The sequence below is a fragment of the Mobula birostris genome, chromosome 6 (genome assembly GCF_030028105.1).
Source record: "Mobula birostris isolate sMobBir1 chromosome 6, sMobBir1.hap1, whole genome shotgun sequence".
In the NCBI taxonomy this organism is placed as follows: domain Eukaryota; kingdom Metazoa; phylum Chordata; class Chondrichthyes; order Myliobatiformes; family Myliobatidae; genus Mobula; species Mobula birostris.
The window spans coordinates 27,203,010-27,230,461 of NC_092375.1; the positions used below are offsets into that span (position 1 = coordinate 27,203,010).

A 27,452-nucleotide genomic window follows, 5' to 3' on the forward strand; every position below is an offset into this window, starting at 1 on the left:
AGGGACTCCAGCTCCGGACTTTTCCCTTGGGGTTTACTCCCGAAGTTTTCCCCGTGAGCAGGTGTAGCCACAAGACAGCGGAGGTTCAAGATCAGAGTTTTCCTTCTCCTATATGAGCTACCATCCATGGCTGACAAGCTTCATCTGTCCGAAGCGACTGGCTTTAAGGTGCCAGCAACCTGCCTTTGCCCCTCCTCCAGTCAGTAGAAACGGTTCTGCCAGGCTTAGTATCTAAACCACACGTGAAGGCCAGGAGCTGGACTTGGTTGTCAGGGGCAATTTGAGGTGCACGCCATTGGGAGTATTTAATGGGTGGTGGGAGCTTGTCCCCATTACCACCCCCAGGCTATAACCACCTTAAGGTTAAGGTAGACATAATGGAGTAGTGGTTGGGTGGCTAACCATCAAACAACTGATGCAAGGCATCTGAGTTAGGATAACCAAATTCCAAGTGCCAAACGAGATATGAATGAGTTATGTAAACTGTTGTGTATTTAGTATATATCAGCAATATCTGAGTAATATTGTTAATATATTGCTTAAGCATTCTTTATATAAATAATTAATTACAGGTTATACGTAAAAGTACATGAATGGCATAAGTCATCATGCCACATCATATATGTGTGCGCCTCGCTAGAAGTAAAACTGAAGCATACACATTCTCCCGGTCTCTCCATGTTTTTCTTTTGATTAATTATATGTTCTGGAGTTACAAAACATAATATAACCCTTTACAAATAAAGAGTGCAACTAGAAGCTGCTGCATCTGCAACTACTGATGTTTGATATTTGCTAATGTCGAAGGCAACACACTAATTGGCAGAAAAAATGCTCACAGGCAGGAAGATGCCACTTTGTTTTATGGCATTGTATCCTCCTATTTTTTAATATTGGCTCGCAATTAAAACATGCATGGATTTTAGATTTTCATTATGTACATATTAGTCTTAAACAAAATCCATAACTAATGACCACAAATAAACAATAAGAACATTGAGACATTTATATTCACTGAAGCAGCATCATTTTAGTTGAAGTAGCTATGACATGTCCATTTTAAAAGCTTTGGTTTTGAATGTCTTTTCAGTAAGTCAGAATTATGTTTTTAGAATTTTAATAATAAAAACACAATTCTAAAAAAAAGTTAAAATTTCAGCAATTGTCAGAAAAGTAACATTAACTTTAAATTTAAAGCCTTGCTCCTGACTGGAGCTAATATTGAAGATTCCCTCTTATCGACGCTGTTTTTTTGGGTGGATTTGTTTGTTGATGGGACAGGAGGTACCAGGAATTGTGACGGAGGAATCTGACTGTTGCTTGACAAATACGCGGGACAGCTCTCCCGCTTTAGATGCTTGGCTATCCATGCCTTGAGGGGAAGATTTAAGGCTATTGCTATGCCCCGGTTTGGGGCTTAGCTTAGTGCTGTGCAATTTGTTCAGTTTTATTCTCTATTTCAAATCTAGATTGTGAATTTTCAAGGCATCATATCAAAACATGGATAAGGGAGTCTGTATTATTGCTTACTGACCTTCCCTTTGCTGACAAATCAGCATTCTGTGTGAACAATGTTTGGAAATGCACTGAACTTAACTATACAGAATGTACATCACATTGTGGACTAAACCAGTGAGCCCTCAAGATACCAGAATTGGTTTGTGAGAGGTAGCTCGATTTGGCAAAATGACCACCGTGTCAACTTTTCTACAGGAAATGCTCTGATCACACCTTGTGTTGTGTGACACCATAAATTAAGCTACGTGCTATGGATTCAGAGCTGAGCATCCATGAGGCACCATGGATTATTAGCACAAGCAATGTACATCATAATCTGTAGCCTGACTCCCCACACTACGTGATGACCACTAGTCAATTACTCACTCCCACCATTCTGAAGCCCCATTGTTTTGGCAGAGAAATGCAAATTGTGACAACAAACCAACATTGAACTATGAAATTTCTACTTAAGATTTTTTTTCCCAAATTTTGAAAAAGTACAAAATTTTAAGACTGTATACAATGTTTCTTGAAACTCAGAAAGACCAACACAAAATGGCTGCTGAAAAGTTATTTCCTTCAGGTCTGGAATCAGGGGATTAATGGCTATTTTGAAAGAATGGGGAAATGGAATGAACGATGAAAATCAGTCATGTGAAATGGTACAGTAGGCTTGACGGCCATATTGTCTACCACTGTACCTTATAGTAAAAGTATAAATACGTAGAGTAATACATACGACTTATGAAGAGTGTTTGATGGCTCTGGGCTGGAGCTTAGAGGAATGGGATGGGGGGATCTCACTAAAATCCATCAAATATGGAAAGATCTAGATAGAGTGGACGTGGAGAGTGTAAGGAAGAGAGCACAGACTCTCAATACAAGCATGTCCCTTTAGAACAGGATGAGGATAAATTTATTTAGCCAGGGGGTGGCAAATCTGTGGAATTCATTGCCACTGGGAGGCAAGGTGTTTGGATATGTTTAAAGCGAAAATTAATAGGTCTTTGATTAGTCAGGGTGTCAAAGGTTACAGGCTGAAGGCAGGGGAATGTGTTTGAGGATAATAATAAATCAGCTATGATGGAATGGCGGAGCACATTTGATGGGCTGAATGGTCTACAGAAGGTTATGGAGGCATGCCCTCCACCCAGAGTCTGTGCTGACCCGCCCCCCAGCAGCATTTTTCTTTATTTACACTGATCCTAACCAATTTTATTCTCCTCAAATTCCCATCAACTCTCCAAATTTTGCCACTCAGCTACACAGCATGGGCAACTTGTGTTGTCCAATTAACCTGCCAACCAGCACATGTTGATACCCACCTAGTCAGAGGGAGAAGGAGTAAGCTCCAGAGGCAGCACCACAGATCGGGACTGAAGCTGGATAACTGAGCCGAAGTAGTGTGCAAACCAATGCGATCTGCAGCTGAGGCAGCAGCTTCTACTGGCTGTGCCGTTTTGCCACCCTATATTACAAGTAACTGTGCAAAAATTCTGAAATTTGTTGATGTACAAAATCAGACATTTTAAATCCCCTTAGCCGGACGAGTGATTCTTGCTGTGCTAAAAGCGAAAATTCATATTTCTTTGATTAAGTAATTCAACTGATGCCGGATAATTGGGTGCGGCTACTTCTAAAGCTCAGAGGAGACGTTAAGTGGTTGTAATTGTCATAATATCTGTTTCTTGCAAAGCTCCTTCAGCGTCTCATGTAATTAGATTGTATCGTCTGGGGAAGTGTTGAACAGTCTGGTATGTCACACTGGACAGGATTCTCAGAATGGTGAAGTTCAGTGCTTTCATAAACCTCAGAGTTTAATAAACCACTCATATCAATATTTTCAGTGGTAGTAGATTCACATGACTCCTGATCACACATCTGTTCACTTGAAAATTCTACAAAGCAGCAGTCTGGATCTTGGATTTGGACAGAGCACAGTGGAACATCTGAAGTATCAATATTTGCAGAAGATGAGCTGCTTTTTCTGCTGTGGTTCATTTGCAGCTGGCTCATTAGATCAGTTTCCACACAGTTATTTTTCATTGCCTCCGTGGGAGCCATCAGACAGTCGTCAAACTTGGTGAAAGAATCACATTGTTGATCATCAGAAGCCACTGCGCTGGCTCCATCTGTTCTTCCATCAGAAAACAGGCTGGAACTTTGGGCACTGTCCTGCATAGTCATTGGCAGAGTATTCTGTTCGTAACCTGATTCCTCAATATTTATTGACTCCTCATCACTCTCTTCTTCAATGCCTTGTATCTTCTGTTCCTGGATACTAATATGGTCCATTACGCTGAATTTTTCTTGCATATCATTATAATTGTAGGTAGTATGGGTGTATTTTAAAATTTTCTGATGGAGAAGATCAAATGAAATATTAAATTTAAAAACTGTCAAAGGATTCCCCCCCTTAATTTTTAATGAAAATTAATAACAACTTGATAATGCCCGCAAACCTATTTAGAAACAAATGTTTATTTCATGTAATATTTGCAGATATGACCAGATATTAGCCAAACCTCACTCCCATCACTCATCATATTCTATCATTCCCCCCCACCCCCCACTCCCACATCCCATATCCCTTCCCTTTAACTCCTGGACATTCAGCCACCTAAGGAGTAATTTCACAGGTGTTTGGCGCTTTGACCTTTGTGGCTTTAAGTTCAATACTTCACCACATGATATTTCTATATATTTCAGGAAACATTCCAACTGAGTTTTGTTACGTAGTCTGTAGCTAGCTAAACAAATAAAAGTTTCCTCCTCGACTTTATCAAAATGTAGCAACTGAAAGAAAGCTAATCTTATAATGATTAAATCATCATTTATTTGGGTGCATTCCCAGAAGCAAATTGGATGCCGAATTCGGAATAAGAGTTTAACAAATGAAAGATTGTTTTCAGCTCAGAATTAATGCTCTTTGTAAAATCAAGTCTTCTGTTCTTATTTTCCATTTGTCAATTGGTAACCAATGTTTAGTTTTCTAATCTTAACCTCAAAGTTTATGTTCTTGTTAACTAGAATAATCTTTGTGCTATGGATCTTACTATCTATTAAAGAACAACAGCATTGTTTCCTGAATAACCAGACCTCAAGTGGTATTTGATATATGATCTGAAACTTATCAGCAGAACATGCTCTTCTACTTCCAACTCTAATAATACCTTTTCTAAGGCAGATCCACTTTTACTCAGCTAAAGACAGAAAGATGGACATGCGTGATTTCTTTTAACATGAGTTGGCTGCTGCGTGCCAGTTACCACGTGGTCTTGACGGAGCAAGAGATAATTGGGACTCAACACGCCACAGGAAAAACACACGGACATGCGCACAGATACCAACTAATACTCAGCACCCATCCACACAATCCAATCATGCAGACAACCATTCAACCTCAAAGCTAGCCATTCACAACCTTTTTTTATGTCATGGACCAATACCAGTAAGCAAGGGGCCTGTGGATCCCAGGTTGGGAACCCATGCTCTAAGCACACACAATGTTGTGCAAAAAACACAAATTCCAACTCTCATCTTCTTCCCTCATACCCTTCTGCCCTTTCTTCAATCTTTCCCTCTCCAATGCACAGTGACAGTGGCCCACTCTCTCCAGGGAAAAGCTCCTTCAACTACAGGTGACAAGCCACTACTAAATACACTGGATAGGTGATTACACAGAACTTGCTGCTTTAATCTCAGCATGCATTTCTTGGTCAGAACACGTCTCAAACACACGGCATCATTACAAATGATTAGAATTTAGGGAATGACACTGTATGAAGTTCAAGACCATGAGGAAGAACTCTAATAACATGTAACTTAAAATTATTACAGGTTGAAACAGTTCTTAAAGCTTTGCTCAATCTACCATTAATAAACCCCCCCAAAAAATTGCTCAAGCAAACATTTCTTTTTCAAAGAGTACGTACCAGAGATTGTGGAACGTATGTGCCCAATAAAGTAAGACAATCTGTTTTGAATAGTATCAAGATGACGATGAGCACAGCACCGAAAAGGAAAAAAACAACCACTAGCAGTGTTGCAGATGCTGCAAGAGGAAAACACGCACTTCAGAAATATTCCTTTGTTCCAGTTTATTCTCCCTTCACCCTCGACCTATCCCACATCAATACAAAAATCTCATTATTTTATTTAAATACAACTTTTAAAAAATCATAGAAATAAACCAAGGGCATTAAGACTGCTCTGCGTTCAGACTATCTGAAGACATTGCTGAATAGGGTTGCAATTTTGCCCCCCCATTTTAATGTAGCTGCTAACACATTAAAATAGATTAATGGGAACCAGCAGTAGTTATAATTCAACAGCAAACTGAAGGCTATTATCATCTGTTGTAATTATAGACAGTGCCTTCTCATCTGCCCACGAGAGTAAAATTGCTCATTTTGAGAAGCATGACTGTAAAAGGAGGATTGATGGAAGGGGGATGCAAGATTTTGCTGAAGGTAAATCAAATATGGGTAACAAGACTAATAATAGGCATCCGTTAGTCTCATGAGACCATGGATTTGCGCCTTGGAAGGTTTCCAGGGCACAGGCCTGGGCAATGTTGTATGGAAGACTAGCAGTTGCCCAAGCTGCAAGTCTCCCCTCTCCACGCCACCGATGTTGTCCAAGAGAAGAGCACCAGGACCCATACAGCTTGGCACCGGTGTCGTCGCAGAGCAATGTGTGGTTAAGTGCCTTGCTCAAGGACACACACGCTGCCTCAGCCAAGGCTTGAACTAGCGACCTTCAAATCACTAGATAAACGCCTTAACCACTTGGCCATGCGCCAACAAGACTGGAGTAATAACAACTGATCGTTAATGGAAGCTAATAAGTAGATATTACAAATAATAGATTTCAAGCATTTAATAAGGAAGCACATCCAGTAATAAGTTGGCCGGTGGTGTAATGGCATCCACACCAGACTTCGGGGCAAGCGGCTGCAGGTTTGAATCTGGCCGGCTCCTTGCATGCTTTCCATCCGTGCTGGGTTGAGCAACAAGCTGGCAACTCGGCCTTGCAAAAATGTGACAAAAAATACGAAAGAAATGGTGAGGCTGCCACCCAATGTGCCACTTGGTGCTGTAAGGAACAACAACAACATCCAGTAATACTTGGGATAGGAAGTATACAGTATTAAAAGAGAAGTGATATCTGTAAAAGAGAAGTATTATTTTAAAAACGCAAACAATAGGAATTCTGCAGATGCTGGAAATTCAAGCAACACACATCAAAGTTGCTGGTGAACGCAGCAGGCCAGGCAGCATCTCTAGGAAGAGGTACAGTCGACGTTTCAGGCTGAGACCCTTCGTCAGGACTAACTGAAGGGGTGATTAGAGATAGTCAGCTGGCTTTGTATAGGGGAAATCTGCCTTATTAAATTGAATGAGTTTTGTTTTTAGGTGGCAAATAAGATAGACAAAGGCAGGGTGGTAGGCGTCGCTTATGTGGACTTTAAGCCATTTGACAAGGCCCCGCATGATAGGCTGGTTTTGAAAGGATGCAAGGTAAACTGGCTAATTGGGTTCAAAATTGGCTTGACAATAGAGGGCAAAGGGTTGTAACGTTAGGATGCTTTTCTGATTGGTAGTCCCCTAATTGAAACCAATGTTGTGGATGGTGAGGAAGGTTGTCCAAGGCTACATTAGGATACAGATCCAATAAAAAGATAGGCAGAGTGAAAATTTAATTCTAACAAGTATGAAGCGATGCATTTTTACTACGCCAATTAAGGACAGGACATAGTAAATACAAACATAGTTGGACACGAAGGAATGCTAATGGTCAGAGACACCTTGGGGTCCAAGTCAGAGGCTGACATCAGAACCTCACAAGGCATCAGGCCCTGATGGTGTACCTGGCAGGACATTGAAAACCTGTGCCAATCAGCTGGTGGGAGTGTTCAAGAACATCTTCAATCTCTCACTGTTGCAGTTGGAGGTTCCCACTTGCTTCACAAGGGTGACAATCATACCACTGCCCAAGAGCAGAATGAGCTGCCTCAACAACTATTGCCCAGATGAACTCACATATACTGTGAAGAAGTACTCTGAGAGGTTGGCCATGGCCAGAATCAACTCCAGCCTAAGCAAGGACCTGGACCACCACAATTTGCCTATTGCCACAAAAGAGCTACAGAAGATGAAGATGCAATCTCATTGGCTGTCCACTGGTCTCAGACCACATGGACAATAGCAATACCCATGGCAGACTGCTGGTTCATGAGCCTGATGGCAGCAGCGAGAACAGAGCATAGATTGGATGGTGGGAGTTTTGGTGATGGATGCTGCTTACGTGTAACAGTGATCTATATAGATAAGCTCAATGGTGGGGAGGGCTTTAACTGCGATGGACTGGGCTGCTTCCACTACTTTTAGTAGATTTTTCAGTTCAAGGACATTGGCGCTTCTACACCAGGCCGTGATGCAACCAGTTAGCATACTCTCCACCACACATCTGTAGATGTTTGTCAGTTTCAAATGACATGCCAAATCTTTGCAGAGTTTTAATAAGTTTCTCTGCACTATATAGTTAGTAGTGGCAAATGCACTTCCATACCATTTGCAACTCTGCAGATTATATTGTGAAGCAGCATATAGGAGGGAGATTAAAAATCTGGCTGAGTGGTGCCACAACAACGGCCTCTCACTCAATGTCAGCAAGACCAAGGAGCTGATTATTGATACTGATTACTAGGACAAGATTGCAAGGACCATTCAACGGAAATTGAAAGCCTTTAGTTTGGAGAAATGGGAAGGCATTTAATTCGGCCAGGCGCAGAAATCTTAGGTTACATGTGGACCATTTCCAATGCAGACAACAGGTTACGTTTACAAACCAGGACTTGAGCAGTTTCTCTCAAGGATAAATATTTATTACATGAGATAAATTAATCATGTTCCAATGAAATTCACTGCAGGGTGCTTGGTTGATTTCAATATTATAACACATTAAACAGTACTAATCTGGCACACCCAACGGAAATTAATATAATCAGCACAAGCCTGGTTTTACACCTAGGCTCATTTTATTGTCCACTGAGATCCAGGTGCAATTAGGCTGGACGTCAAACTGGCATTCCATTTTATTTAATTAATTTGCAATGGGAGCATGGAGATGGAAAAGAGGTTAAAATTGGCTTCAAAATCTAATTATATGCACATATTTTAGTTATGCCCAGACATACCAGATTTCCCCCAATAGTGACTAATCAGATAAAACGAATAATGAAATTGACACTATTTTTAATTACAAACTGGCAATTTGAAATGTAGTGTTGGTTGGCATGCTGTCAGCTTGTACTACTGTACCTTCTGTAGCCTCATCTTTCTCTGCATATTGTGTGATTATACATTTCCTTTCCAAAGGATCAGTTTTCTCTTTCAGGAAATATACATTTATTGTGATGCAGTACTCTGTATTTGGTTCCACTTTTTCAAATATTTCTTCCACCTGCGTTTCACTCGTCACTTGCAACACATCTCTGTTCTGTAGAAAGAAAAAGTCCAAAGTTATATTTCCCTATTCATGTAGATTTAGAAGACCTTGTTTACAACACCTTGCTGTACTCATATGCTAAATTTTTTAGCGAATTCATGGTGCTCATTGTAGAATTTTTATTTTCCCCACTGAGTTAATGCTTTCAAAAAAAATGCTTACTCATTGTAGAAATATTTGTTGACAAACTAACTTCACCTGGGTACAGCAGCACAGTATCGTAGTGGGTTAGCACAATGCAGGTGATCCAGAACCAATTCCTGCTACTGCATGTAAGGAGGTTGTACGTTTTCCCCGTGACTGTGTGGATTTCCTCCCACAGTCCAAAGATGTACTGGTTGGTAGGTTAATTGGTCATTGTAAACTGTCCTGTGATTAGGCAAGGATTAAAACAGAGGTTGTTAGCCAGTATGGCTCGAAGGGCCGGAAGGGCTGTGGTGTATCTCAATAAATATAAATAAATACTCAATTAATCATCTCATTTAATTTTATCCAAATACATCTATTACTTTAAACAGGTAAGGATCATCAGCTGGTTTTGAAGGGAATTTAACTACTTCTCTCCTCACAACTCCCAATTTCTGTACTTCTCTCAAAATACCCTGTTTTTGAATGCTTCTCACCTGACTTGCAATTGTTGATACTGATCAATGTCATAAGTTCTACTATTTGTAACTGTGTTACATTATCCAGAAGTCTTTTATGGTATTTAATATGATTGACCACTCCAAGGCATAGCTTCTTCCATCCCAGGCCTTGAATGGTTCCATCCCCAGCTAATTTGAGTATCTTCTTCCCTAGCACCAACTTTGTTGGTTCTCCGAAAGGTCCACCTTATCTTCTTTTTCTAAAAGAGAAATGCACTTCTCTTTGGCTAGAATATTCACAGGAAGAAGACTACAACACTCATGCCAAAGATAATCAGATAGCTCTCCACCACTTCTCAACTGGCCCCCCCCTTCTGAACAACATTGGGCTTTGGCCCCTCATTGGCAGAGACCACATTAAGATAGTGGGACAAGTCACAACCGTTATACAGGTGACCCCTGTGTTATGGAACTTTGTGCAACAGAAAAACTGCCCTTGTGGAATTCACATATCAATATGCCAAAAAAAACGATAAAGTTTGCTTTCAACAGAATTTGAGGAAAAAAGTAAAGTGAGGGGAAAAAAAAACAAAATCCATGTAAATATATTTTTAATCACTCATTACTGCAGGGAAATAAGATTTGGATAGAAGTCACCACATCAATTGGTGGACATGTAAACAGATGTCTCAGAGTGGAGTGATGCCTCACCCTCTATCTGCAAGGCATTTTCTCCGACGTGCTCATTGTGGGGAGCTGCAGTAGCTCAGCCAGCTCTTATGCTGATGCCCTAATGAAAACCCATGGCTTTTACTTCATTTCCACAAGGTTGCTGCATTTTAACACATTACCCGTCTGAACCTCTTCAACATCACCTTTCTCCAATGAACTCCAATCCTCAAATCCCATCCCTTTTCCTGTTGGGTTCAGTTTTATTGCCAATAAAATGCTGAGAGAACAGTGTAATAAACACACCTCCACTTACAACATGAGATTCAATGGGATGTATGCATTACAAAAAATTGTGATACAGATGGTTTACAGATTGTGAAAGCCCTCCACAATGCCTGTATCTTGCTTAAGTTAAATTTTCACTTCCTTTCCAAGCCCTCAAACATTTATTGTTAAGAAGGGGTTTCTGGAGTAACAGGTACAAAATGCTAGAGGAACTGAGTAATCAGGTTGCATCTGTGGAAAGGAATAAACAGTTGACATTTTGCGCTCTGAAAGCTTCTCCTAACCTTTCAACAATACCATGAATAATTTATTTTCAAAGAGCATATTATCATCTTAGCTTACTCTTAGCTGATACAGCAGTTCTACTGATACTGCAGTACCAGTCTAGATTAAATGCCTCAAAAAGCTTGGAAGCATGACCTTTGACTCAAGAGGTTGAATCATTCCTACGATAAGGTATTGGCAAATACAGAATATAACAGATGTGAAATATTTAGCTACCTCGGCACCCATTTTTACGGCATCTGAAAAAATAAAATATTATACACGATCACTCTATCAGAAACTGGGCTCAGGGTTGTAAACCATGCAGCAAGGAGACAAACATTGAACTTGCTCACTAATAATAACTGATTAGAATTAATACTGTTCAAAAATCTAAATTATTTAATTTTGAAAACGTTAGAAAGAAAGGCCCAAAGCAGTCAATTCTGTGGCCCGCTGCCGCTTGCGCGTGGGAGGGAGAGGAGCTGGGGGGACTTTGGGGTCTTTGCGTTTATCTGTCGTTCATTCTTAGGGCCACTTCCCTATTTCCGTGGATGTTTGCGAAGAAAAAGCATTTCAGGATGTATATTGCATACATTTCTCTGACATTAAATTGGACCTTAGAACCTTTGACGCTGCATTAGTTTAAATTAGACAGGGGATGAACAACTTTGTGTTCCAATAATATCTCAGGTGAGGGGGAGGGGGAGAGAAAAAAGAAACATATCCAAAATTCAGAGAGAAGTGCTGATGAAATAAATAATTTTGTCTGGGAATAAATTAACTTGCATTTACAATGTATGATCTTGGAATCTATAATTTCTAATATGATTTTAAATTAAAATTGAAAACACCCTATAAAAATGTCAAAAAGTAATTTAAATCTACCTTTAACAATCAGATTGCAATAATCAGAATGGACCCTTTTTCTGAATCACATTAAGCTCCTCAGGTTTCAGCAATGATTTTATTTGATAAAGCGGGTGGACTGCAGAGGGGGTCGGGTTTGGGGAGGTGGACAATGGAATGGCAATATCCCAAGAGGAAACAATTAGAGAGTCAAAATGAAAATGGTCCTTTTATAAAAAGTGTTGTTTATTCTAACATAAGAAATTAAACACAGCATTTTGGAATTTTTTTTAAAAAAACCTACCTTTTCCAACTTTCCATCTTTATATATGGTAATGTGATATGGTAATTGCATGCAGATATCTACCAATGACTGAACATTTAAGCTGTGTGCAATAAGTGGTGGGAGTGCTGGAATATCAAAAGTCAGATTAAGAACTCCAACAAGGGATTCCATGAGCTCAACATTAAGTGGCCGTATGCGTGCTGTAGGTGAAAAATAAAACAAATTAAACAAGAAAAAATATTTTGATTGAGCACTTGCATTTGACTAAAAATAGCATATAGTACTATTTAGTAATAAAAATATAGATGTATTAGAATTAAACAGAGCAAAAGTTTACAACATAATTTCTATTAAAATTTAATTCAGTGTACATTAAACTTACTAATAAACCATTGAAATTGAGTTAAATTTTAGGGCAAATAAAATGTGTGATAATTATTGCTAAGGGCTGGTGGTATCAGTTAAAGTTCAGTCTATACAATCATTGAACATTTCGCCCCAAAATAAACAAAAGACTGGAAAGAACATACTTAAATAGACAAAAAACAGTTTAAGATGTTATAGGGGAGAATAGGCAAGTGTAATTATTTATATTACTTTGTATTTTTTCAAACATAATGAAATTTATAGGCAATAAAGCAGGCAAGGTAAATGGTTAAGAAAAACTATTATAGACAAGGTTAGCCAGCTTACTATCTTCATATGGTTGAAAGTGGTGATCCATATCAGTCCAGTTGGATTCATCATTTTTGGTAACTGCTTTAACTCGTGGCCAGTAGGTCCCATAGATGTCACTAAAGCTATCTGTTAGATCACAGGTTCGGTTCACGATCAGAATGCATGCATTGAATGATTGATGCAGTGCGCTGTTTGGAATTGAAGAAAACTATGTGAATATCTTAGCTGCAACCAAATGTCAGAGAAACTGATCATGCTACAAATGACTGCATGCAAACACAGACTTTGGTTAAGAATTAAGCTACAACAAAATGCACATAAAGTATACATTAAATAACGAGTCCTTGGAGAAGATATTAAAGAATGATTTGCTGTAAACATACGAAATGGAACACAGAACAGTACAAACAACAGGAATTCTGCAGATGCTGGAAATTCAAGCAACACACATCAAAGTTGCTGGTGAACACAGCAGGCCAGGCAGCATCTGTAGGAAGAGGTGCAGTCGACGTTTCAGGTCGAGACCCTTCGTCAGGGTCTCGGCCTGAAACGTCGACTGCACCTCTTCCTACAGATGCTGCCTGGCCTGCTGCGTTCACCAGCAACTTTGATGTGTTTGTTGACAGAACAGTACAACACAGGTGCTTTGCCTCACAGTATTGTACCAACCTTTTAACCTGCTCCAAGATCAATCCAATGCATCCCTGCTGTATAGCTCTTCATTTTTATTTCATCCATGTATTTAAGAGTCTCTTCAATCCCCCTAAGGTATCTGCCTCTACCACCACCCTGGTGGCACGTTCCATGCGCCCACCACTCTTTAAAAAAAACCTATCTGACAGACCACATATTTTCCTCCAATTACCTTAAAATTAAGCCCTCTTGTATTAGCCAGTTCCACCTTAGAAAAAAGGAGCTAGCTGTCCACTCTATTTATGTCTCTTATCATCTTATTTACCTCTCATCCTCCTTTGTTCTAAAAAGAAAAGCCCCAAGTTGCTCAACCTTTTCTCATAAGACAAGCTCTCTAACCAAGGGAGCATCCTGGCAAATCTCCTCTGCGCTCTAAAGCTTTCATATCCTTTGTACAATGAGGTGACAAGAACTGAACACAATACCCCTTGTGGCTCTTTAACTCAATCTTCTGATTTATGAAGGCCAACAAACTATGTGCTGCCTTAAACCATACCCTATCAACTTGCACGGCAACTCCTAGAGATCTATGGATGTGGACATCAAGGTCCCCCGTTCCTCCACACTAAGAATTTTGCCATTAATCCTGTATTCTGCCTTCATGTTTAACCTTCCAAAGTTACTTTGGAAATCACTTAACACTTTTTTTTAAAAAAGATTGAACTCCATCTGTCACTTCTCTGCCCAGTTCTACATATTGTCAAAGTCATATTGACAACCTTCTACACTATCCACAACACCATCAACCTTTGTCTCATCTGCAAACATACTAACACACCTTTCCATTTCTTCATCCAAGTCATTTATAAAAATCACAAAGAGCAAAGGTCCCAGAACAGATCCTTGCAGAAAACCACTGGTCACTGATTGATGATCTGCCCGCTTCAACTTCAAAAACCAACCAAGGTGAAAACTAAAGGCAGGTATAACAACTGGAAACTGATCTGGACAATGACTATGTTATCCTTAAAATAAAACTGGAAGTATTTGTTTAAAGCAAAAAAGAAATTTCATCCACCATTTCGTACTGGATAAGCAGTCTGATAACAGAGCAAGTTGAGGGATGGGACAGGGTATCTTGAACGTACTTCTCTAATTTATACCCATGTCAATGATGATTTTGTTTTAAATAGCACACAGTGGGAGGGAATAGGATTAATAATTGTTCCTTAGAAAATATGAATTAGCTGGCTAGGCTAAGAGAAAGAAGCAGTTAATGATGATGCTCTAGCTACTACAAGACAAATAATAGAAACAGGTGAGAGAAAGCAATCAAGGCAAACAAGGGGTTAAAAGACATGGAGGGGTTATGTTTGAATGACTATAGGATGATTGAAAAGGACAAGATACTGCACTTTGGAGATGTTATTACCTTTGTTACAGATATTCTTAGACTGTGACAAGAACTGAATTTTGACTGGAGAAATTAGATACAGAATTTCAAGCAAGGATGGAGTTAGTCAGCAGTAAATTACAGCAGGAAAGGAATGGTGAAGCTAGCACAAAAGTTGGCAAGATTAGCTAATAATACAAAATTGTTAAAAGTCTGGAAGAAACTCTTTTTTATTAAATGAAGCAGAAAATTTAGAAATAAATCTCAATCAGGTCAGTAAAACAATTTTGCTGTCGCGCACAGGTGCTTTATTATCACATTGATCTTGCTGAGCCCTTTTTCTTCACGGCTTCCACCCCTACATAAACTTGGCTCCCATAGTTTACATATTTATGATTTGAGAGGGAAGTAATGTACTGAAAGGTGCAAACCTGTAAGAGAAGTATCCCACTATGTAGCGGGTGGTCAGTGGAGCATCTTCTCCCGGTTCCCATGTCAGGATATGAATGAAGTTTTCTGACACAATTGATAAGTTGCGAGGTGGATTTAGCAGACCAGTAACTAAAACAAGAGAAACAAAAATCCTTCAGTATAAACATTAACTGAGCAAACTTCTTGGTGTTGGCTATGCTTTGCTGTAGTCGGTAGAACTATACTCAACCACGGACATGCTGAGTTATAACACGCTCAAATATAGTGAACAAATTCAGTCCTGGCTGCTTCCACACCAGTAAGCTCAGTCCCAGTCACCGGTGCAGGACAAATTCAGTAAGAGGTGTCTGTGTGTTCCTCATTCCATTGCCCCTGAGGAAGGTGAAAAAGGATGGAGATGGGTAGGGAAGAACGGCGTGGATGGCAAATCAATAGAGTCAAATGGCTCTCTCCTCCACACTTGTCTCAGATTGCAGGGCCAGAGCAGTAGACTAAATCCATTCAATTTAACATTATGTGCATGCCCAAGGAAAAGGGATTTAATTTGCTCAAATATATTCTAATTTCATTGCATTCCATTACGTACCAATAATTTAAAAACTGCGCTCCAATAAAACTGGATTCCTCTCATCTTTCTCCAACACCATTTTCATCTAGCTAATTCACGCTGATACAATTTTATTTCTATGCGATATTGACTGTCCTGCTGTACATACTATTTACACATCTCAGCTTGCTCCAACTTTCCAGAATGCCTGAACTACAGGGGAAGTACAGGTAAGGAATCAGGCGCAAGATGGTAATGAAGTAGATAGTCAGGACAGCAGTCCATACTCTCATACTAGGGAACTTAATAGTCATACAACAATGGGGTAGAAGCTATCCTTCAGCATGGTGGTACATGCTTTCAGGCTTTTGTATCTTCTGTTCAATGAAAGAGGGCAAAAGATAGAATATTCAGGGTGGGGTCTTTGAACACGCTAGCAGCTTTATTGAAGCAGCGAGGAATATGGACAGAGTCCATGGGGGGGGCGGGGGAGAGAGACTGGCTCTGTGAAGTGCTGAGATGCAAACACAATTCTCTGCTGTTTCTGAATGTCACATGCAGAGCAGTTGCCATACCAAAAGCACACAGGTAGGATGCTTTCCATGGTACATAAATAAAGATTACTAAGTGTCAATAAGGACATGGAAAATGTCTTTAGTTTCCTGAGGAAGTAAAGGCATTGGTGAGCCTTCTTGGCTGTGGCATCAACATAGTTGGACCAGGAGAGGCAACGACTGATGTTCACTCATACGAACCTGAAGTTCTCAACCTCAACACCGTTGATGTAAACACCACCTACAGTGGCTCTTCATCTATTCTGCAAGTTTCAACTTCAAAAATTGAACATGTATCAAAACACCAATTCGGCTCAATTCTATTATTTGCCACTTCCTGAATAGCGAACTTCAGAGTATTTCCTACCACTAATGTTAAGTCAATTCACCCGAGGTGGCAACACCATTGACGGTACAAATATCCATCTATATTTCAGGGCAGATTACTTAAATGGATCAATGCCAGATTTACGATCAGCATCAAGCCAGGAACTGGGAAGGCATTTCTAGAACACAAGTTGAAATCATTTTCAAATATTTATAAATTTATAAATGATTTTGAAGTAAAAACTTAACACAAAATAAACACTATTTTTGTAAGTAGTACAATTTAAAAGAATCAAAGGATAAATATTTAAATACGTATCTGGAATATGCTAACCATGCAATGCAGTGAACACCCAAACAAAGATATTTTGATTCTTTAAACTTGATACAAAATATTTACCAGGATTAACAAAATAAAGGTGATACAGGAGGCCCAAAACTTGAAACAACTTCAAGCTGTTTAAAACATCACTTCTCTTTTTTGACTGGATGCCGTCTTCTTTTTTCATCCTATTAACAAAAGAAATTGAAACAGATAACCATATTATTAATGTGCAAGTTGAAGCTTGAATTAACCAGTATCTTGAACCAGAAAATGAAGTTAACTACCTGAATCATTTTGGACCCATTACTTGATCTAACATATTAAAAAATTAATTCATTGCATACAGGCAACAGTTAATGTGCACTCTCAAGTAGTCTTGAAATGAGTGGCCTGCTGGGCCATTTCAGAGGGCAGTCGAGAGTACAAGCATATAGCAGTGGATCCACAGTCATAAACCCAATATCTATCTTATATTATCCGAATCAGGTTTAATATCACTGGCATGTGTCATTAAATTTGTAGCTTTGAGCCAGCAGTACATTGCAATGCATATTAAAAACTATAAATTATACTCAAATTTATTTTTCATATGTACTAAGTAGTACAAAAAGAGAGCAAAAAAAAACCTGAGGCAGTGTTCGTGGGCTCATTGTCCATTCAGAAATCTGATGGTGGAGGGGAAGAAGCTGTTCATAAAACAGAGTGAACCTTCAGGCTCCTGTACCTCCTCCTTGATGGTAGCAATGAGAAGAGGGCTTGTCCTAAGTGGCAAGGGTCCTTAATGACGGATGCTGCCTTTGAGCCATCGCCTTTTGAAGGTGTCAATAGACAATAGGTGCAGGAGTAGGCCATTCAGCCCCTCGAGCCTGCAGCACCATTCACTGTGATCATGGCTGATCACCCACAATCAGTACCCTGTTCCTGCCTTCTCCTGTCCTGGAAGCTGGGGAGGCTACTGCCCACGATGGAGGATATACATACATCATATTGTGGAATAAAGGCAGATTTCCTATCAAGTTACTGATGAACTATTCATTACTTCTGAAATGATAACCCAGTAATCACCATTATTGGTACAAACAGTTTTAATTCTAACTCACAGACATAATTGAATTCGATCTACTAGAGATGGAGTCTGAACTGCTGTTACTGGATCATCAGCCAAGGCTCGTTCTCAGCAACTTTAACTACCTTGCTACCTTTCCCTGCATTTTATTTCATTAATAGGACTTAGAAATTAATATTCATTGCTCATTTCAAATGAAGTATTATGCTCTAATCAGTTTGGAAATGCTCACTTTAACAAGTCTGTACTCTTCAGCCATTCAAACCATCCAAAATGCATCAAAGATCCTTAAAGGGTTTTAATTTGTTGAACTGTAATATCCGATACCTACCTGCTCTTACTTCTGCCCTGATGAGCCCGTCAAGCATTGCTCCAAATGTCCAACATGGCCGTTACTGAAACGATAACACAAAGTTAGTGTATCATTTTCGTCATGAGGAAATTCACTCCCTCCCTCCAAAAAAATTACCCAATAATAAAACCAGATGGTGTTAAGATACAAGAGCAAAAGAAGAAAAGGCTACAGCCCATATTGGGATGCCACGGCTAACAGAGTACCTGCCCCAGAACTCCAGCAACCCAGGTTCAACCCTGAGCTCCCATGCCACGTTCACTTGGAGAACACTGAATATAATCCTGGTGATTGTGCAAGTTCCCTTCAGGTACTCCAGTTTCTGATAATAGGTTATCTGGCTCCTGAAAGTGGCCCTGAGATAAACTTGAATCACAGAAGGATGACTGACAGCTGCGGCAGCACTAGATGCCATGACCTCCTACAGAGCAAAAACAAGCTCCTTGCGGGCAGCTAACAAAACTGTTAACTATTCTACTAAATATATCTTTTTGGATGATCATCACTGCAATCTGCAGCCTGTAATTTCCCTTCGGAGGCTGTGCTTTCAGACTGCCTGTACAACCTAGCACTTTTGCAGTACCCTGAAGGATCCAGCAAACTGGACTTCCAGAATACAGATTTGGCCGCAGTGGCCACTGCTAGAGCGGAATTTTGGCAGGATTAACGCAGTGAGGCCTAGGCAGGCCCAAGAGCAAAACACAAATCAATGTTCAGCTGATTTAAGCGCCAAGCCAGAGTGAAAAGATTAAGGTGTCAAAGCTGAGGTCAAGGGACGAACTGGTGTTCAGCCAGTGAGGTTTTACTCACCTCAAGCGCTGAACTGACCCTGCAGCCATCAGCACTCACCCCAGCGCTGAACTGGCTCTGTGGCTGTCGACTCACTTTTGCTGACTCTGCATTTCATGTTCTGTGTATTATTTGCTTATTTTTACTGTTTACGTGGTTTGTTTTCTCCCCCCCCCCCCACACACACACTGAATGTTCAACGGTCTTTGTGGTGTGGGGTTTAGTGTTCTGTGACCGCCTGCAAGAAGATGAATCTCAGGGTGCAGGCCACAACTACACAGTCAGTTCAGGGTTTTTTTTTTTAATTTATTCATTTATGGGATATGGTGCTGCCAGCTTAGCCAGCATTTACTGCCCATCCCTAGGTATACGTACTTTGATAATAAATATACTCAAGCTACATAAATGAGAAAAATTCCCAAATACATTCAACGCTTTTTATATACTTGCTTTGATCAATAGAACATGGAGGTACCTTCACAAACTCCCAGTCCCTGACAATGCCGTGATCTCGGTCTCTAAGGACATCCTTCAGGAGGGTGAATCCACAGAAAACACCTGGCCCAGACAGTGTACCTAGCAGAGTACCGAAGACTTGTGCTAATCAACTGGCTGGGGTGTTTAACTGCTCACTGGCAGTCTGAGGTACCCACCTGCATCAAGCAGGCTTCAGTCATAGCAGTGCACAAGAAGAATATGGTAACCTGACCCAATGACTATCATCCAGTAGCACGTATCCAGTGTCATAAAGTACATCAGCTTCTGCCTAAGGAATTACTTGGATCTGCTTCAATTTGCCTACCATCACAACAGGTTAACGGCAGATGCCATTTCACTGGCTCTATATTCAGCTCTGGAACACCTGGGCAGTGAAGATGCATACATCAGGATACTCTTCACTGACTACAGCTCAGCATTCATCACCTAGCATCCCCTCAAGACTAAACACTAAGTTCCAAGACCTGGGCCTTGGTATTTCCCAGTTCAACTGGATCCTCGATTTCTTTACTTGAAGACCCCAGTCAGTACAGATTGGCAACACCTTCTCCACACTCAACATCAACACAGTCTCACCACATGGATGTGTGCTTAGCTCCTGCTTTATTCACTTTAGATGTGAGCATGTGGCTTAGTACAGCGCCAGTGCCACATTCAAGTTTGCTGGCGATGCCACTGTCTTTGACCACATCAAACGTGGCGACGGATCGGCATATACAATAGGAAGGAACATCTAGTCGAATGGAGCCACAACAATAACCTCTCACTCAACGTCAGCAAAACTGAACACCTGGTTATTGACTACAGGAGGAAGGAGACATGAGCCACCCCTCATGAGGGGATTGGAGCTGGAGAGGGCCAGTCACTTAAAAATTCTGGGTGTTCTCTTATGAGAATATCGGTTCTGGGACCGACATGTAAGTACCAGCACAAGTAAAGCTCAAGAGCGCCTCTACTTTCCTCATTGCTTGTGCAGATCAGAAACATCAATGCCCAAGAACAGAAAAGTCTACAAAAAAAGTGTTGGATACAACCCAGTTCAGCACAGGGAAAAGCCTCTCCACTACTGAGCACATCTTCAAGCAGTGCTACACAAAAAAAAGCAGCATCCATCATCAAGGACCCCACCTTCCAGGCCATGCTCTCTTCTCACTGCTGCCGTCGGGAAGGAGGTACAGGAGCCTTAGGCTCTACACTACCAGATTCAGGAACAGTTATTACCCTTCAACTATCAGACTCATAAACCAGCATGGATATCTTCACTCTTCTCATCTCTGAACTGATTCCACAACCTATGCACTCTACAACTCTTGTTCTCATATTTATTCACTGTTTTTTAAAAATCTGCACAGTTGTCTTCTTTTGCACATTGCTTGTTTGTCAGCCTTTGTAGTTTTTCATTGATTCTTTTGTATTGCTTTTGTTTTACCATGAATGTCGGCAAGATACAGGTGTCCCCCGCTTTTTGAACGTTCACTTTACGAAAGACCTACATTAGTTACTTGTTTTCGCTAACAGAAGGTGTTTTCACTGTTACGAAAAAGGCAGCGCGCGAAAAAAAGCAGCGCGCACCCCGAGCAGCCGCTCTCTCCCGGATTCGGAACAGCATTCTCACCGGCGTTGCCTAAACACGTACCTGTGAGCAGCCGTTTTCAACATGAGTTCTAAGGTATCAGAAAAGCCTGCAAGAGCTCATAAGGGTATTGCACTTAGAGTAAAACTAGACATAATTAAACGTTTCGATCGTGGTGAACGAAGTAAGGACAAAGTGAGTTTGACTTGTGGAAGTTGACGAAGATGATGTTGAAGAGGTTTTGGCATCCCATGACCAAGAACTGATAGATGAAGAGCTGATGCAATTGGAAGAGGAAAGGATAACAATCAAAACCGAATGCAGTAGCGAACGGACTGAAAGTAAAGTCATTCAGGAACTGAACGTGAGGCGACTGCGTGAGATTTTCGCTGCAATGATAAAGTACGACTTTAATTTTGAAAGGTTACGTCCGTTTAGGGCATATTTGCAAGATGGTTTACAAAGAACTGTATGGTAAAAAAATGCGCGAGGCTAGCAGTTAAGCATACTGTCGTTTTTCAAGCCTTCCACATCAGCCACAGCAGACGACGAACCTCGACCTTCGACATCGAGGCAGGCAGACATAGAAGATGATGACCTGGCTGCCCTGATCGACGATGAGGTGACACCCCAGTGGTCCCAACCTCTGGGCCGCGGACAGATACCGATTCGCGGAGAATGCAGCGGTAGCTGGGAGGCACCCAGCACGTCTTTAAGAAAAAAGCCGAAATAAACAAGCTAATTAATTAGGTGCTGCCCAGCACGTAAATGTCGGCCCAGATCAGAAGCGATTGCCGATTTCACTTGCTCTATGTAATCGGCAATTGCCTCTGATCTGGGCCGACATTTACATGCCGGGCAGCACTGAATTAATTAGCTTGTTTATTTCGGCTTTTTTCTTAAAGATGTGCTGGATGTGTCCTGGCTACCGCTGTACCCCTGCATGCTTCGCATATCATTATCGGGTCACTGCCCGGAGGGTGGGGGCCACTGCACCACCCCAACCTCCAACGACTCAGCCTCACACACCATCATCAGTGTGCTTGGTGCTGACTTCCTAATTCCAGTAAGTGATACTACACTGTACATACATTATTTCTAATTTATATAAGCTGTGTATTTTTATGTGTTATTTGGTATGATTTGGCAGCTTCATAGCTTAAAGGTTATTGGAGAGAGTGTTTTGCCAAGAGTGCTTGCGTGAGATTTTTGATACGGAGAACAGTGCAGGCAATCATTGTAGAGAAGTATTTCTAATGTATATAGGCTGTGTATTTATCATATTATTCCTGCTTTTACTATATGTTACTGCTATTTTAGGTTTTATGTGTTATTTGGCATGATTTGGTAGGTTATTTTTGGGTCTGCGAACGCTCACAAACTTTTCCCATATAAATAAATGGTAATTGCTTCTTCGCTTTATGACATTCCAGCTTACGAACCGTTTCATAGGAACGCTCTACCTTCGGATGACGGGGGAAACCTGTAATGAATCTCAAAATGCTGACATATACATATTTAAAGAATAAGTTTACTTTGAATTCTGATGTGTAGGTCAATGATGCATTCAGATGGGAGTTGATAAGAAGGTCAAAAGAAAGCAGTATTACAGTAATGGGTTTATGACTGTCTGTGATGCATTCGACGAATTAGATTTCAGTTCAATGAGTCATACTATATTCATTTTAGTCACACCTCATGTTTGCTTCCTGCAGCTGGCATTTCTCATGCTCTGCCAATCTTAATACTGCAACCCTTCTGTGAATAAGAGCAATCTTCAAATAACAATTCAGGTGTAAACAGTGGAAACTAAGGCTCCTGGTGTTCCGACAGAAAGCCTCTTCCAGTGCTGCAATTAATTTAAATATCAAGCTATTTAAAACCACATTCAACTTTAAAACATTAGTGTTAAATTAAAAAATAAAAATCAGCTGGCTTTCAAACACTTTTTCAACTGCCTTTGGTTTCATGACTGGTGCAAACCTGAGAGGTCGGATACAGAGCACCTGGCCCTTAGCTTGGCGCAGTGCGGAAGTCCAAGGATGCTACAAATCTGACTTGTATAGCATTCCATCATTCTGCAGTGAGACCATGGTACATTGCAGAAGTCACTGGAACAATAAACAGAAAAGATTTTGCAGATGACACTTCTTTGTGGCATGGTGCTGGTGAGTGAATGCTTGCTGCTGTTGAAAGGCTTTGGACAGTTTTTAAATGTCTGATATTTGGACATTTTCAGAAGTTACAAATCGATTTGAACTTTACAAGAATTAAAGCATTTAAAAACTAAATTTGTTAAAGTACTAGAAATAAACAAAAGGTAAAATAAAGGAAGAAAATCCCATTTTACCTGACCTTAATCTTTCAATCAAGTTTGAGGGATTCATTCAGGAATGGGTTGTTACATTTCCCATTTGCTTGCTAGGCACAGGAATTAGTGAGGTCAACCCTCAAAAGAGGCTATCATTAACAGATCTGTATAGAACTACTGGCAAAAGGCATGACACCAAAATAATTACGACTATTGATCAGTTTGAAGACACATATCTCTAGTTCAAGCTTATTGGCATTTCAGCCATATACATCTATAACATCAAACTTTTCTCTGGACGATGCATATAACTCACTAACACAAGTAATGTTATCACAAACAAATCAACAGATACTATGTATTTATGCCACAAATTAAACTAAAATGCAGGAGTGCAATTAAATTTCAATTCCCTCCCAACAACTGTATCTGATTTCGTGCAGCATCGAAATAGCAGCATCTATCGACCTGTAGGTTCCTAGAATTCCCATAGTCAGAATCAGGTTCGATATCACTGGCATACGTCGTGAAATTTGTTAACTTTGTGGCAGCAGTACAATGCAATGGTAATATAGAAAACTGAATTACAGTTAATATCTATAAACTTAGTGTATTAGATAGTTAAATTAAATAAGTGTAAGTTTACATAAAATAATTAACTAAAATCTACAAGGGCAGACATTTTTTGGATAATCTGATTCTTGACTCCTATATTTTATGACTGCTTTGGCTGAATATCCACTGCCAAATGACTGAAGTCCCTGTTTGTGAATTGACTTGAAAACTCTAATGCTACCTCAGCAATGGAACACTACCTACCAGCTCTTGCACAAACATGGACTTCCCACTGATTATACAAAATAAGGCTTTTAGTACAAAAGCCACCACCAGCTGTCTGGTATAATTTATGTATATTTCTGTTCTGTGTTGTCTGAATCTATGTTCCGTTACACTGCAAGCAATTTTTCCATTGTACCTTACACACAGTGGTGCTGGAAAGTTTGTGAACCCCGTAGAATTTTCTCTATTTCTGCATAAATATGACCCAAAATGTGATCAGATCATCATGCGAGTTCTAAAACTATATAAAGAGAACCCAATTAAAGAAATAGCACAAAAATTATACTTGTTCATTTATTTATTGAGAAAAATGATCCAATTATTACATGGATTTGTTGGAGAAAGAGTGTGAGCCTTTGCTTTCAGTAACTAGTAGGACTCCCTTGTACAGCAATAACCTCAACCAAACGTTTGATTAGTCCCGAACATCAGCTTGGAGGAATTTTAAGCCATTCATCCTTACAAAAATGCTTCACTCTGGGATGTTTGTGGGCTTCCTTGCATGAACAGCTTGCTTCAGGCTCTTCCACAACATTTCTATAGGATTAATGTCAGGACTTTGACTCAGCCATTCCAAAACACAAATTTTCTTCTTTTTAAACCATTCTGTTGTTGATTTACACTTGTCTTTCAGATCATTGTCTTTTTGCATTATCCAACTTCTATTAAGCTTCAGGTGATGGACGGCTACCCTGAGATTCTCCTGTAAAATGTCTTGATACAATTTTGAATTCATTGTTCCCTTAATGTTTGCAAACTGTCCAGGCTCTGAGGCAGCAAAGCAACCCCAAACCATGATGCTCCTTCCACCATGCTTCACAGTTGGGATCAGGTTTTGGTGTTTGTGTGCAGTGCCCTTTTTCCTCCAAAAAAAAAGCAATGTACATTTCAGCCAAAAAGTTCAACTTTTGTCTCATCTGCCCCCAGAACATTGTCCCAGAAGTGTTGAAGAACATCCAGATGGTCCTTTGCAAAATTGAGATGTGCAGCAATGTTTTTCTGGAGAGCGGTGGTTTTCTCTGTGGTGTCCTGCCATGAATACCATTCTTGGTCAGTGTTTTTTTTCATTATAGAGGATACGCGAACAATCTGCAGCAAGTTCTAGAGATTTCCGCAGGTCTTATGGTGTTATCCTTGGGTTTTTTTTCACCTCCTTCAGCATTGCATGTTGTGCCCTTGGTGTGATCTTAGCAGGACGTCCACTGCTAGGGAGAGTAGCAGCAGTAGTACTGTGTTTCTTCAATTTGTGGACATTTTCTCTTACTCAGGTCTTTCAGAAATGCTTTTGTAGCCTTTTCCACTTTTGTGCATCTCGGCAATTCTTCTTCTAAGGTCCTCTGAAAGTTCTTTTGATCAAGGCATGGTGCACATGAAAAGATCTTTCTTCAGAACAGCAGGCTCTGTCAGTAACCTGACTTTGTGTGTCCTTTTTTTTTATATAGGGCAGGGCATCTCTACAACCCACACCTCCAGTCTCATATCACTGATTAGATACCTGACTCCAAATAGCTTTTGTAGAAGGCACTACCCCAGAGGTTCACATACTATTTCCAAATACAGTAATATTGGATCATTTTTCAATAAATAAACAAACAAGTACAAGGTTTTTTGTGTTATTTATTTAATTGGATTCTCTTTACAGGTATCTAGTTTTAGGACATGTGAAGATCTGATCACATTTTAGGTCATATATTGCAGAATTAGAGAAAATTATACAAGGTTCGCGAACTTCTTAGCACCACTGTAGGTGAAGGGGTGAAATAAATTAGTGAAGGGGTTGGATCGGTCAGCCGGCACGAAGCCAATAGGTCAGTCTCATTCTACACCTTAAAATAAACATGAAATAGTAAAAATTGAACAGAAAAACTAACAAGGTCAAGAGACACAAGATTAAAAACTTAACTGCTTACCCAAGGATAATGAATTAGTTATTTTAAAGAGGATTAACACAAAATTGTGACTTAGGCTGAAGGATTTCACCTTCATACCACCTAATTCTATTTAAAATGAAAGTATCAGAATGCATCCTGCTACTCACGGACAGAAGCAACCTTACTGAGGCGAAACCCTTCTCCTGCGATAGAACCCTGTATTGCTAGTCAGTCGTTCCCGTCCGTCCCTTGAACTTTAACCAATGATGTTTTGATAACAATCCCACCTGGTACCAACCCTCAGCGGGTCACCAGCTCATCTTAAAGCTTTTCTGTCGACAGCTTACCCGATAGTGATGAGAGATCTTCGTTGGAAATACAGCCTCATCTCTGCCCACTGCAAGCTACCCACGATGAACGAGAAAAGCTGGCCCACAGCTGCCACCCACCACGTCTCTCCCCGAGTGGGAGGGCGAACGCTCAACCTGTCAATCACAGCGCCAGCGCGTGACGTCATTACGGCGAGCGCCCCCTCCGCCGTTCAGGGAGTTTCTGCTCTATCGGAAATCAGCTGACCCCAATTTGATGGGCAGGTTTCGCGGAAACTGGATTAATATAACCGGGGAGTGCGGTGTGCTGAAAGCAAAAGTTGGTGGGTGCTTATTATAGAAGGAAACTTTCAGTGTTCCTCAACGTCATTGAGATTTGATTATTACCGTAGCTGTTGAGCGAACTTGTGTATAATATACACTAAATGCAGGTCATGTAACAGCTATGGAGGGGAATAAACGGGTCGACATTTCGGGCCGAGACCCTTCATCAGGATCTGAGTTTCTCTAGCATTTTGAGTGTGTTGCTCGAGATACCCACCAAGTGCAGAATCTCTTGTAGTTTAAATTTTGTGTGTAAATTGGTTGTGATATCCATCATTGGGACAGTGAAAACACTTCAAATAAAGTTGCAAAAGTACTCCCTTGCCCATGTTATTTCAACATTTGCCCATTCCGGCAGGCTTTACTGTCACTTTTGTAAAGCTGCTATTTAAAACTTTGCTGGCGGTGCACTTAGCAGTCCTGTGTTGTTCACGTGGAAACAAATCTTCATTCACTAGGTCCACTTCAACAATAGACAAGAGATAATAGGTGCAGGAGTAGGTCATTCGGCCCTTCGAGCCAGCACCGCCCTTCACTGTGATCATGGCTGATCATCCACAATCAGTATCCAGTTCCTGCCTTATCCCCATAACCTTTGATTCTGCTATCTTTAAGAGCTCTATCCATCTCTTTTTTGAAAGCATCCAGAGACTTG

At 40.4% G+C, this 27,452-nt stretch overlaps 1 protein-coding gene across 1 annotated transcript; it reads right to left on the minus strand.

The window, feature by feature from the left end:
* Positions 1–819: 819 nt before the first annotated feature.
* On the minus strand, positions 820–26,626 carry LOC140198882 (uncharacterized). The gene is made up of 9 exons (XM_072260067.1): positions 26,492–26,626; positions 18,242–18,305; positions 16,920–17,029; positions 15,091–15,220; positions 12,649–12,821; positions 11,974–12,155; positions 8,826–9,003; positions 5,436–5,554; positions 820–3,858 (listed from the first exon to the last, which is right to left on the minus strand). The coding sequence occupies exons 3-9, from the start codon at positions 17,026–17,028 to the stop codon at positions 3,202–3,204; spliced, it is 1,548 nt and encodes a 515-aa protein (XP_072116168.1). The 5' UTR covers position 17,029; positions 18,242–18,305; positions 26,492–26,626; the 3' UTR covers positions 820–3,201.
* Between the last annotated feature and the right edge of the window lie 826 nt (positions 26,627–27,452).